Below are 14424 nucleotides of genomic sequence, written 5' to 3'. Positions count from 1 at the left end.
ACAGCGGCCGCAACAACAGCGGCCGCAACAACAGCGGCCGCAACAACAGCGGCCGCAACAACAGCGGCCGCAACAACAGCCGCCGCAACAACAGCCGCCGCAACAACAGCCGCCGCAACAACAGCCGCCGCAACAACAGCCGCCACATCAAATATTGGAGGATCGACTATTCAGGATACCTATATCATTGGTTAAAGTGGAACCCTGTGGCAAGCCACTGAATTCAATGGACAGTGTAATGCTTAATTTCACCTGCAGGGAAGCTGAACACTTCCTAGCCGGAGGCCCGAGCACAGACATACTTATTTTAACAAGTAAGGATTTCCCGGAGCAAAGTACTCCTTTAATGTAAAGATACATATGACCCGTCTTATTATTAGGGCAGAAAAGTGCTACATATATCTAAAAACACAGCTATATAGAGGTCACTGCGATCCTTCTCCAAGGGTGAACATGCCCCAAGGGGCCCCGAGAGGGAGGAAGTAGAGATAAATGGCTTTTCTAGAGATGAAATTCCAATTTTTGTTTGAAATTTTCTCAAGTCAACATCAAAAAGGACGCTCGCCTTCCACCCTATATGGACTTCCTCATCAAAGTCCTGATTCGGTGTCGGGAAGGAACTGGAGGCTGGTAACACAAACAAGCGTCCGTCCCAGCACTCACGTACGAGTCGCACACATTCCACTGACACAAATGCTCAAATATTGCAGGAGGGGAAAAAAAACCAAAATAATAAATATATAAAATGTAGAATTTCTGGATCCATGGATCACACGAAGGTGTCGGCATCAGAATCCGTGCACCAGTGCATACTTGGTCGCTGGCGGGAGCAGAGGGTCGGCCCCGGTGTAGCGGTGGCCACTGCAACAGCCGCCATAAAAATAGCTGTATAGGACTATAGCTCTCTGCTTGCAGTCAGTGAATGGCAACATCCAGAAGCCGAAAACTTGTAGACTGAATACTTGTCACAGGTATTTGTAAAGCTGTGTTCACATGCAGAGCGGTTTTATTTTTTTGTTGCTTTTTTTTTTTTTCCCCTTTTTCCTTATGGTACAAGCTAAAGCGCTGACACTTCAGATCTCGTGCACACACTTGTTTTTCTGGACTGACTTGCAATAGTTTTTTTTTACCTAAATCTGCAAAAGGGTAAAAAACGCTGAAAAAAAGTTTTTTGTTTTTTTTTTCAAGTAAATAATACATGTAGCATAGACAAAGCACTTGTAATTGGCACCCAAAAAACAGCGAAAAAGGCAGAAAAAAAAAGGACATTTTGAACGCAGTGATTTTACTGCCTAGAAAGCAGGTTTTGGATGCTGAAAAAAAATACAAACGCTGCGTGTGAATGTAGCCCTACGCTGAGTTGTGACTGGTCAGTTTGACAACTTTTCACTGCTGCAGTTTTTTTTTTGTTTTAGAATACCCAAAGACTGCAGTTTACTCACCACTGCAGACTTTGACAGCGCTGCAGCCAATTACTGAGCTCGGCAGCTTACAGATTGGCTGCAGCTCTGTCGACATGATGTCAACGCTGCAGACAATAACAAAGACACCGGGAGAAGCGGTGGAGACTCGGTGCTAAACTCCGGGGAAAGGGAATCAACTACAAGGGTGGACAACGGCATCCCGAAACCAGAAAAGCCTGTGCCGGACACAACTGATGCCAGAACTGTGCACCGATCCGGCATCTGGCCACGATCACGTAGGTCCTGACCCCAGAGGGATCTCTCCTTCCTCCAGGACAGCTATATTAGCCACACAGGCACGAGCTGTTCCTTTAAGGAAACCTGACATAAGAGGTAAACCACGGACTCTCCCCTAATCCCCGAAACCTGACATGCCAATCAAGTCTCCTCTCGGCATCACCGTATCCACCCACCTATTAGCCAGACAGATCTGTGCGACTCGGGTCTAACACCATATAATTATTTCCTGCTCCCAAATTCAATCCTAAACACCCGAAGGCAGAAATTTCACACAAAGGTGAATATTAGGAAGTGAAGGAGGCTCCCGCGGCCCCTGTACCTAGGTATTAAATCCTTATTGGAGCAGTGGATGCCGGATCGCGGCCCGGGGCGCTGCACACACACGTTATATACGCCAACGTCCCTGAACTCCTGACCCACAGAGGCACCAGGGCAGCCACCGGGGCGACAGACTGGTTTTCTTCCTGTGGTTATGAAAGCAGCACAGAAGGGCGGAGGACCAGGATGGGAACATTGATCACCGAGGCACAACATATGTACCAACACAGGGTCCCCACCCCAGGCGACACCTCTCACCGGAGGACGCCGCACACTGGCACCTCCACATCACAGTGTGGCTGCACCACCTGCACAGAACTGTGAACTATGTGCTAGCGAGGCACAACTCCACCCCAAAGATAATGTTTTATAGGGTCACATGCATAGTATACCCAGCCTCCGAATCCAAGCAAGTGTTTCCGTTCACTAACAGAGAATAAGCGTGTCCCATAATAAAAGCACCGATCACTTCCTTTCCTGGGTCGTCATGTATTGTGTAGGAAAATCGTAATTATCAGAGTACTCCCATCTTGCAAAATAACGACAAGTAACCAAGATGTGCCGTCAGCCCTTGGCGTGCCCAGTTCACGGATGTGGGGGGGGTACACACCTCTGGATGAAGCCACAGCGATGGTACCTGGACCTGAGGATCGCTTACCGCTTGTTACTGTAATCGGAGCTCTGCATTGACATGACTGTTCCACTCAGATCACAGTAATTACTGGTGAGTGCTCTACAGTTCTGGGCACCAGGGCTGCGGTGGTGATCTCCTCCAATGATATGTACACACCTCTGGATGAAGTCACAGCCACAGCGATGGTACTTGGACCTGGGGATCACATACCGCTTGTTACTGTAATCTGAGCTCTGCAATGACATGACCGTTCCACTCAGATCACAGTAATTACTGATGAAATGTGTATCTAATCCTGTGATCCAGTCTATAGAGCTCTGTAGAAAATCCTATTATGTGTGATACAGATTGCTGAACTGTGTAATTACGGTTATCTGAATATCTGCATATTTCCCTGCATAGTGGGAGAACAGTGTTACTGCAACGGGGCAAGTAGAATACAGTTGTTGACGGGGGGGCCAATATATACCGTATAACTGTTGTATTACTACCCAGTGCAGAGAGCATATATACGATCTATTACTCCCCGATGTATACAGCAGATTTACAGTTTATTAGTCCCTGGTACATACAGTTCATACAGTTAATACACGGTAGTCCCTGGTATGTACAGAAGATATAAGGTATATTTGTCCCCTGTATATACAGCAGATATACGTTATGTTACTGCATGGTATGTACAGCAGATACACGGCATATTAGTTACTTGTCTGTAAAGCAGATATACTGTATATTAGTCCCCTGTATACACAGAAAATACACTGCTCAAAAAAATAAAGGGAACACTAAAATCCCACATCCTAGACATCACTGAATGAAATATTCCAGTTGTAAATCTTTATTCATTACATAGTGGAATGTGTTCTGAACAATGAAACAAAACAATTATCAATGTAACTTACAACTAATATCCCACGGAGGTCTGGAGTTGGAATGATGCTCAAAATCAAAGTGGAAAATCAAATTACAGGCTGATCCAACTTCAGTGGAAATGCCTCATGACATGGAAAAGATGCTCAGTAGTGTGTGTGACCTCCACGTGCCTTTATGATCTCCCTACAACACCTGGGCATGCTCCTGATGAGGCGGCGGATGGCCTCCTGAGGGATCTCCTCCCAGACCTGGACTAAAGCATCCGCCAACTCCTGGGCAGTCTGTGCTGCAACGTGACGTTGGTGGATGGTGCGAGACATGATGTCCCAGATGTGTTCAGTCGGATTCAGGTCTGGGGAATGGGCGGGCCAGTCCATAGCTTCAATGCCTTCATCTTGCAGGAACTGCTGACACACTCCAGCCACATGAGGTCTGGCATTGTCCTGCAATAGGAGGAACCCAGGGCCAACCGCACCAGCATATGGTCTCACAAGGGGTCTGAGGATCTCATCTCGGTACCTAATGGCAGTCAGGCTACCTCTGGCGAGCACATGGAGGGCTGTGCGGCCCTCCAAAGAAATGCCACCCCACACCATTACTGACCCACTGCCAAAGCGGTCATGCTGAAGGATGTTGCAGGCAGCAGGTCGCTCTCCACTGCGTCTCCAGACTCTGTCACGTCTGTCACATGTGCTCAGTGTGAACCTGCTTTCATCTGTGAAGAGCACAGGGCGCCAGTGGTGAATTTGCCAATCCTGGTGTTCTGTGGCAAATGCCAAGTGTCCTGCACGGTGTTGGGCTGTGAGTACAACCCCATCTGTGGACATCGGGCACTCAGACCATCCTCATGGAGTCGGTTTCTCTCCGTTTGTGCAGACACATGCACATTTGTGGCCTGCTGGAGGTCATTTTGCAGGGTTCTAGCAGTGCTCCTCCTTTTTCTCCTTGCACAAAGGCTGAGGTAGCGGTCCTGCTGCTGGGTTGTTGCCCTCCTACGGCCCCCTCCACATCTCCTGGTATACTGGCCTGTCTCCTGGTAGCGCCTCCAGCCTCTGGACACTACACTGACAGACACAGCAAATCTTGCCACAGCTCGCATTGATGTGCCATCCTGGATGAGCTGCACTACCTGAGCCACTTGTGTGGATTGTAGAGTCCGTCTCATGCTACCACGAGTGTGAAAGCGCAACCAACATTCAAAAGTGACCAAAACATCAGCCGGAAAGCATTGGTACTGAGATGTGGTCTGTGGTCCCCACCTGCAGAACCACTCCTTTATTGAGGGGGTCTTGATAATTGCCAATAATTTCCATCTGTTGTCTATTCCATTTGAACAACAGCAGGTGAAATTGATTGTCAATCAGTGTTGCTTCCTAAGTGGACAGTTCGATTTCACAGAGATTTGATTTTCTTGGAGTTAGATTCTGTTGTTTAAGTGTTCCCTTTATTTTTTGAGCAGTGTGTATGGTATATTGGTCCCCTGTATACACAGCAAATATAAAATTTATTAGTTCCCGGTATATACAGCAGAATATTATATATCAGTCAGCCAGCCGTCACACATGCAGCAGCCTCCTCAGTACGAGCTATAATTATTAGGGGGATAATTGTATCATTGCTTCTGTATTTAGCGCACTTGTCAGGGGAACCCGGGGCCAAACACACCGGAGCTGCATAATTACCTTCCCCCATAATTACCCCTGCAGTGCCTCCCGATGCACATCTTAATGGAATGATAGAAAGGTGGCGGGGGGCAACTCCGCTCCCCCATCACACCCCAAACCCCTCCGACCTCCAAATACTTAACACGCCACAGAGGTAAAACACTGACCGCCAATTACAGTCACTGCCCTGCGCCTGACACCAGGAGAGCGCCCCCTGTCTGCTACCACCGGTATATCACAGCCTGACACTGGGAGAGCGCCCCCTGTCTGCTACCACCGGTATATCACAGCCTGACACCGGGAGAGCGCCCCCTGTCTGCTACCACCGGTATTACATCACAGCCTGACACCGGGAGAGCGCCCCCTGTCTGATACCACCGGTATATCATAGCCTGACACCGGGAGAGCGCCCCCTGTCTGCTACCACCGGTATTACATCACAGCCTGACACCAGGAGAGCGCCCCCTGTCTGCTACCACCGGTATTACATCACAGCCTGACACCAGGAGAGCGCCCCCTGTCTGCTACCACCGGTATTACATCACAGCCTGACACCGGGAGAGCGCCCCCTGTCTGCTAACACCGGTATTACATCACAGCCTGACACTGGGAGAGCGCCCCCTGTCTGCTAACACCGGTATATCACAGCCTGACACCGGGAGAGCGCCCCCTGTCTGCTAACACCGGTATTACATCACAGCCTGACACTGGGAGAGCGCCCCCTGTCTGCTAACACCGGTATTACATCACAGCCTGACACCAGGAGAGCGCCCCCTGTCTGCTAACACCGGTATTACATCACAGCCTGACACCAGGAGAGCGCCCCCTGTCTGCTAACACCGGTATTACATCACAGCCTGACACCAGGAGAGCGCCCCCTGTCTGCTAACACCGGTATTACATCACAGCCTGACACCAGGAGAGCGCCCCCTGTCTGCTACCACCGGTATTACATCACAGCCTGACACTGGGAGAGCGCCCCCTGTCTGCTAACACCGGTATTACATCACAGCCTGACACTGGGAGAGCGCCCCCTCCGTTTCCAATTCATAGCATTTTACCATTATAGTTACTGCACTCCGCTTACTCCGCTCACATCCAGAGCTGCATTCTGAATTCTGTTTGTTGCTACTTATGCTGACACAACCTATAAAAGTCAGTGCAAGTCCTATCAACAGCCCCCTGGTGTGTTTTTTTCTTTTTCTTGTACGCTGTGGCCCAAATCTGAGCAGACACAATCACCCGAGAGCTGACGGGACATTTAACAGCTTTATGGTGTTAGCACAGACACTTTAAAGATTATAAAAAAAAATAAAAAAATAAAAATTCCCCTCATTCCTTTCTATTGCGCTCACCTTTGGCAAACTTCATGTAGTGCACTCTCTTCTTGGAGGACTTAGACTTTTCTTCCAAACTAAAAGACTTCTTATTCTCATTATCAGAAGAAGCTTAAGAGAAAAAAAGAGAAGTAATTATCAGTATCTGTACCCAGGAGATCGCCCATCACCCTCAGCGCCCACATACTTCGCACATGCGTCGGTATAACGGCCTAATCACATTTATTTTTGCTGATTTATCCGTGGCACGTTCTTAGCAAAGACTTTCCAAAAAGTTAATATAATTGCAGCAGATTGCAACTTTTTACATGTTAATTCCTACAAGGTTAGAAAAGAGCCGGAGATGCGATATATGTCGCAGGTTATTGGAAACTTGCAGAACTTTTTATGCACTTTAATAAGGAACGTAACATTAATATACGCGCTTTCTGCCTTTTTATGTACTTTTACAAGCTTTGCCCAGATTGTCACTTTTGTGCAGATATTTCATCGCACTTACTTCGTACTTTAAGCCACTTATTCTCCTCATTTTTAGGTTCTGAAACCGGATCTAAAAACCGGTGTAATAAATAGTGTAAAAACACACTAATACATAATCTGAGACCATCTTAAGGGCTGTGACCTCAGCAGTTATGTGTGCACAGAAACAGTCTACTGGGGATATATACACATATAAAGCAGGCACAGTCTAATGAAAGATGTAACAATGCTGCCACCAAGTGGCCAATATAAGATATGACATTGAACAGTATATATATATATATATATATATATATATATATATATATATATATATATATATATAGTATAAATCACAGTACAAAACAAGTAATGTAATGTATGTACACAGTGACTGCACCAGCAGAATAGTGAGTGCAGCTCTGGGGTATAATACAGGATGTAACTCGGGATCAGTAATGTAATGTATGTACACAGTGACTGCACCAGCAGAATAGTGAGTGCAGCTCTGGGGTATAATACAGGATGTAACTCAGGATCAGTAATGTAATGTATGTACACAGTGACTGCACCAGCAGAATAGTGAGTGCAGCTCTGGAGTATAATACAGGATGTAACTCAGGATCAGTAATGTAATGTATGTACACAGTGACTGCACCAGCAGAACAGTGAGTGCAGCTCTGGGGTATAATATGGGCAGCACGGTGGCGCAGTGGATAGCACAGCAGCGCTGGAGTCCTGGGTTCAAGCCCCGCTAAGGACAATATCTGCAAAGAGTTTGTATGTTCTCTCCGTGTTTGCGTGGGTTTCCTCCGGGTACTCCGGTTTCCTCCCACATTCCAAAGACCTACTGATAGGGAATTTAGATTGTGAGCCCCAACGGGGACAGCAACGATAATGTGTGCAACCTGTAAAGCGCTGCGGAATATGTTAGCGCTATACAAAAATAAAGATTATTAAAGATTATTATAATACAGGATGTAACTCAGGATCAGTAATGTAATGTATGTACACAGTGACTGCACCAGCAGAATAGTGAGTGCAGCTCTGGGGTATAATACAGGATGTAACTCAGGATCAGTAATGTAATGTATGTACACAGTGACTGCTCCAGCAGAATAGTGAGTGCAGCTCTGGAGTATAATACAGGATGTAACTCAGGATCAGTAATGTAATGTATGTACACAGTGACTGCACCAGCAGAATAGTGAGTGCAGCTCTGGGGTATAATACAGGATGTAACTCAGGATCAGTAATGTAATGTATGTACACAGTGACTGCACCAGCAGAATAGTGAGTGCAGCTCTGGAGTATAATACAGGATGTAACTCAGGATCAGTAATGTAATGTATGTACACAGTGACTGCTCCAGCAGAATAGTGAGTGCAGCTCTGGAGTATAATACAGGATGTAACTCAGGATCAGTAATGTAATGTATGTACACAGTGACTGCACCAGCAGAATAGGGAGTGCAGCTCTGGGGTATAATACAGGATGTAACTCAGTGATTAAAACTGGATCCTTTAACCAGATGATCTGACTGATACTGAGAACAAAGGCTCTGCAGCTCTTATTTAGTTGTGGCCCTTTCACAGATGCGCTCTCAGTCCCCCAGAAGCTGAGCCTGCACAATACCCAGCAGGTGACAGCCGTGTTACACAGCCAGCATCTGCAGCAGCTGGAATTTGATGCGATCATCGCTTTTAACCATTTGAATGCAGGTGTCAATCATCTCTGAGAGCAGCATGTAAATGACGAGATCGCATGGTGCTGATGGGCTATTATGGCAGTCGGGGGCTCGGTGAATGCCCTCATGGCTGCCATCTTTGCCCTCTTGTGAAGCCCAACCTTTGGCTGATCTTCATAGGAGAATGCCATTTTATCTGTATCTCAACAATAGTGTTATCAGGTCATTTTGTTTATGCAAGTGGAAAAATTTATATATATTTTTTTTTATTTTTTATTTTTTTTATAGCTCTAGAAAGAAGAGAAGGAAAATAAAAATCCCAGAACCTGCTCTCGTCAGGCAGTTGATCCCACTCATCAGCAGTTTGTGCAGAACTCACCTGCACTCCCGGTCCCGTGACAATTGTTTAGCTCTGCCAGCAACTGGTTAAAATCATCTTGATGGGCGATCCAGTTATCCTACAATTATGGAGGAAAACCGGACAATAAAACACAGTGTAGACAACATTGTCCATGGGCAGCTGAAATAGTTGGGTTTTTTTTTTTAATCTTATTTTAGAGGCTAAATTTATTTTTTTGCAAAAGTGTAATTAAAAATATTGTCCCAGTTTTTGTCTATATGGCCTCTGTCTATCACTACTGTAGAGAATGAGTCACCAGTGGATCGGTCACTGAGCTCGTTCTGGTCTCAAACGCTTATCTCTCTTCTCCTGAACCATCTTTCAAGCCGATTTATGAGCAAATCATAGATTTACTTTCATCTGGTCATACGTCAGATTAGAAGATGGGAACTGTCCTTCACTTGCTGCCATCATATGTCTTGTTTCCTGACTTTTCCCCTCTGCAGGTTCTCACTCACGTGTATACACTAAACGCTATGATGTCTCCCATACACTGCAGACACAGACACGAGGAATTCCTGCTCTTCTGTCTCTATGTAATAAATGCACAAAAGGCGGCGCAGCATGGAGGACATTATATGGCAGTACTGTACAGTGTAGCTGTGAATCCATATAGCAGCAGCATAGAGGACATCATGCACCAGTACTGAGCAGTGTACTTGTGAATCCAGCTCTGGGATAAGCTAGCTAGAACCTGTACCATCAGTTGGTCTGCCTCATCTAGTCCCTTCCGACTTCATAGATTTCAATAAAACTGTAATCTGATCCCTCATTGTGCTAACCATCCTTCGGATTCAATGATGAGCACATAAGGGGAGGAGAAGTGGCTCATACGTGAAGAAATTAGCAGAGCTCTCTAAGAATAAATTACACAGCTTTTATATATTCACTTGTAAGAAGTGAATGTTGAACGTACAGCGACTGTCCTCTAAGCAGATGTCTAGCCATATAAAAAACATTGCGGGGCTGGGTGGGCCGGCAAGCAGGAGGCGGTCCACAGGGCACTGGTTTGTGGCTACAGACATGGCCACTAGGCCAGGTTCCTGGGAATCTTTTTGCTTTGTATTTCAGAATGCTGCCTTTTATCCTGTCCTCATCCATTTGGGCACCTCTGGGGTCAGTACCTCGTGATTGCTGTTCGCTCCGAGTCCCAGCGTGTTGTTCTTGACCTGAACCTTGACGTGTTCGGTGGATCCCTGCTCCTGAGCACCGAGCCCCTGTAAATCAAGAATGGATGTCATTAGCTTGCTTTCTGTCTAAAGGTTTTAGTGCAGAAAGCTCTATAAGGAGTTAGCGACTTCTGGAGACGTTTTTATCTCCTTGGATGTATAGGTATGTCATAGGTCGCCTCCTTGCAGTTGATGCAGGCTCTGGTGCTGAGCCCGTATCTTTCCTGCACATGACAGCTGATCTGATCGGCTGTCATTCATCTCTAACAGCCGTGGATGGAATCACAATCCACCCGCAGCTGTTAACATATTAAATGCCAATGTCAATCTCTGAGAGCGGCATTTCACTGGCTTGATACGGACATAAGTGATAAGTTCCCTTCTATTTCTGAAAGTTTCTCACTATTCAGCGTAGTTTGCCCACCTTGGAAACCTTTGCACAGTGCTGTGTATCTATTTCTTTTTGCGATGTCTGCGATAAAATATGTTCCATACAAAATAACAGCATCGCTTTCATGTTTTGGAGGGGGATGGGGGGGCTTGTACATAATATTTGTAACTAGACTGCAGGAACGTTAATGATAAATAGACATCACTGCGCACTCAGAACATGTAAGGACTGTGCATGGTTGTTGCGGAGTTAAAGTAATATTCTCATCTCGGCACAATATCGCATAATCCACAGTATAAGTGACGACTTGCAGATTGCTGGTGGTCCGAGCGCTGGGATAACCCCTGATGCTAAGAATGAGGTTCTGACACAACCTGATAGAGAGTAGTGGTCACCGCTCCAAGCATGGTCTATGGGACCACCGGAAAGAAAGTGCAGCCATCCCTTAGAGAATGAATGGCGCGTTCCTGTGATCGCTGGAGGTCTCAGCGGTGATCATTTGCTGAGTAGGGTAACCCCACAGCAGTGCCCCTCTGCAGCCGCACCTTGCCCTTAGACCAGCCCATCTTCTCCAGCATCTTCTGCCCAAACTTGCTTTCATCGTTACTCCACGCGCTGTTTCTCGGATCCACCGACCACTTCTGCTTCCTGCGAGCTGCGTGAAATAGCAGGCAATGTAAGACTATGCAATATACAGGTACGGGCCAACAACTACTGGAGCCCTTAAAGGGGCACTGCCAAGTCGGAAAGTTATCCCCATCTCTAAGATAGGGGATAACTGTCCAATCACTGGGGTCCGACTGACTTGCCCCCCGAAAACCTGTATGGAGGATAGGGTGATCACACGCTCTACCACGCCAATCACTCTTAATGGGAGCGACAGAGATGGCTGAGCACACTCTGGCGACGGGGCATGTGATCGACCACGGCTCCTTAAAGCCGAATTTTTCTGGATCGTGGGGAGGGTATGGGGACCATGGCAGCCGGACCCCATTGATAGGGGATAACATTCAAACTTGATATTTTGTGGATTTTCTAAAAGATATACCTTTTATTATTTCATGTCATTCCATGGTTTTTTTTTTTTTTTATGGAGGGGGTGCTTTTGAATGGCCCCATTTTGAAGAATAAAAAAATAAATAAAATAATAAAAAGTTATAAAATAATCGGCCTAAGGGTGTTAAAACAAAAAAGGACGTCAAGTTATCGACCGGTCCCTTGTCATTCATGTCCACCATAAGACCACTGACTGACTGCAGCCTTCACATTGTGCTCCAGCCAATAGCAGATCCCCCAACAGTCTTTATGCTTCCTATTTGATTCATGTGACTGCTGCAGCCAATCATGGGTCGCAGCGGTGGTCAGCGCATCACAGCGGCAGTTAGTGAGCTCATATTGCTGTCCGACCCACACGGACACTGGAGGGGGATCTGGGCAGGATGTAAAGAAAAGCGATGGGAGAACGGTATGGGGAGTAATGTTTGGTTTGTAGCTTTACAATATTCCGTGCTTTTTCTCTTTCATTAATGATAAGGACAAATACGGATTATTACATCGGCCCCGACAGACAAGGGACGAGTCTGGCTGTTAGGAATAATCATTACCGTACATTTTATTTTGATTCAGCGCCAAAGGGTAAAACCCATTAATGTCCAACGTTTCGACGTCCGGCTCCGATGCCCATAGGAATTTCATACCAGGATAAAGACCACCGGCGTTGGTGGAAAGGTTGGACGTTGTCTGCTTTTGTCTTTGGTGCTGGATCAAAACAAAATCATTCCCATCAAGACTCATCATCTTCGTCTGTGCTAAGGTGTTCGCCAATATCCTACAGGATGACCATCATTTCCTCAAGAGCGACCCCTCAGTGCTGCCGGATCTGTGCCCGCCAGATGCCAGCGGTGCTCTACAGCCAGCAACTGACTGACAGCAGCGACCGGGGCGAGCTCAGATTGATGCTGTGTAATCAATGCCTGACTGAGGACTTTAGTGAGGGCTGTCCGGTCTATAATGACAAGTCTGCAGTCACTCTATACACTTGTGCTGAGCGAGGCTGCGCCCGTCACATGACCGCTGACACCCGAAAATTCTAAGAGCACACGGTGTCTGCAATTATATAGAGTTTTACATCAGACAATTCTGACTGAGGTGCCCAACACCCCCTTAAGTAACCTCAAGGTGCCAATGAGTTAGGTGCCATCGCGGCGCGCAGCCTCTGGGCACGGCGGGATTGAGGCGCTCAGTAAAAAAAAGTACCCACCCACAAAAACAAAGTGGGGACATTTTTTTTTAATGGTGCATTAAAAATCCGATCTATGAAAATATAAAAATAAACAAAAGCAAACACATGAAACAGCAAAATTGCCATTTTTTTGTTACTGCACCCCAATAAAAATAAAAAAAAACACACCACAGTAACAAGCCCCCCGCCCCCTCCACAGTAACAAGCCCCCCGCCCCCTCCACAGTAACAAGCCCCCCGCCCCCTCCACAGTAACAAGCCCCCCGCCCCCTCCACAGTAACAAGCCCCCCGCCCCCTCCACAGTAACAAGCCCCCCCCCGCCCCCTCCACAGTAACAAGCCCCCCCCCGCCCCCTCCACAGTAACAAGCCCCCCCCCCGCCCCCTCCACAGTAACAAGCCCCCCCCCCGCCCCCTCCACAGTAACAAGCCCCCCCCCGCCCCCTCCACAGTAACAAGCCCCCCCCCGCCCCCTCCACAGTAACAAGCCCCCCCCCGCCCCCTCCACAGTAACAAGCCCCCCCCCGCCCCCTCCACAGTAACAAGCCCCCCCCGCCCCCTCCACAGTAACAAGCCCCCCCCCCGCCCCCTCCACAGTAACAAGCCCCCCCCCCGCCCCCTCCACAGTAACAAGCCCCCCCCCCGCCCCCTCCACAGTAACAAGCCCCCCCCCCGCCCCCTCCACAGTAACAAGCCCCCCCCCCGCCCCCTCCACAGTAACAAGCCCCCCCCTCCACAGTAACAAGCCCCCGCAGAAGTGCAGACGAAAAAAAAATGGTTTTTGGAGGCGGGTGAGGAAAAAAACCACAAATCAGCTGACAAGAGGGGGATGGGGGCGATCTCCCACCTTCCATTCTCTCCAGCACCTCTGCTTGCTGTCAGTGGAGGAGACCTCCTATTCTCACACCATTAGACACACTTGTATCAGCTGCAGACACTTGGTTACAATGTATCATCAGTCCGGGCTACACCTTCTGTGTACACCGGGGTTCGGTGATCAGGACACGGATACATGAGCTTCCCCCAGAGAGGAGTAAACGTCGCACGGTCAGGAGGAGACTTACGTTCTGCCAGCATCGCCATCATCCGCTGTGTAACTCTCCCGGTGCTCCTGACAGTCAATGTGGAGATCAGCTGGTCGCAGAGAAGTGACGTCATGCGAGACTAAAAAAAGAACTACAGGTGAAGACACTCCTATATACCTATGTCTCCCAATTGTCCGCTATGGAGGAGCCATTTTGTTGTAGTCCAAACCTCAACGCTGGCGCCGGAAAGAGGAGGCCGGGCTGGTGACGTAACATTGAATTCTAGTGAGCACGTGCTGTAGTGTGTGGCGCATCGGCCGTCAGTCCCGGCTCCTTCCATATAAGGGAAAGACCAATCAGAGTTTAGCTTTCGTTTTCTAGATTACTGTGGAAAAATGAAAGCTGCTCCGTGATTGGTTGCTATGGGCACCACTTTATTAGAGCGTTGCCATGTGGCCCTGTGCCGCCATATGTGCAGATGTTTATATGGCCAAAAGTGAAATAATAGAAAAAATACAATAGTT

The 14424-nt window shown here is 47.6% G+C and overlaps 1 protein-coding gene across 2 annotated transcripts in view; it reads right to left on the bottom strand.

Moving 5' to 3' along the window:
- The window catches only part of PINX1 (PIN2 (TERF1) interacting telomerase inhibitor 1), a 102663-nt gene extending 88456 nt beyond the window's left edge, over window positions 1-14207 (bottom strand). The window contains exons 1-6 of one of the 2 annotated variants that reach the window (XM_077291714.1): window positions 14130-14207; window positions 13940-14039; window positions 11181-11290; window positions 10200-10292; window positions 9055-9133; window positions 6548-6640 (exon numbers count right to left, since the gene is read on the bottom strand). In XM_077291714.1, coding sequence (XP_077147829.1) covers window positions 6548-6640; window positions 9055-9133; window positions 10200-10292; window positions 11181-11290; window positions 13940-14033 — 469 coding nt within the window. In that variant the 5' untranslated portion in view covers window positions 14034-14039; window positions 14130-14207. Of the gene's footprint in view, window positions 1-6547; window positions 6641-9054; window positions 9134-10199; window positions 10293-11180; window positions 11291-13939; window positions 14052-14129 lie in introns of both variants that reach the window. The other variant, XM_077291715.1, reaches the window with a different exon arrangement.
- Window positions 14208-14424: the final 217 nt, after the last annotated feature.

The sequence above is a fragment of the Ranitomeya variabilis genome, chromosome 2, assembly GCF_051348905.1.
Source record: "Ranitomeya variabilis isolate aRanVar5 chromosome 2, aRanVar5.hap1, whole genome shotgun sequence".
In the NCBI taxonomy this organism is placed as follows: domain Eukaryota; kingdom Metazoa; phylum Chordata; class Amphibia; order Anura; family Dendrobatidae; genus Ranitomeya; species Ranitomeya variabilis.
The sequence above is the reverse complement of the archived record's forward strand: the minus strand, read 5'-3'. Positions and strand labels throughout refer to the sequence as shown.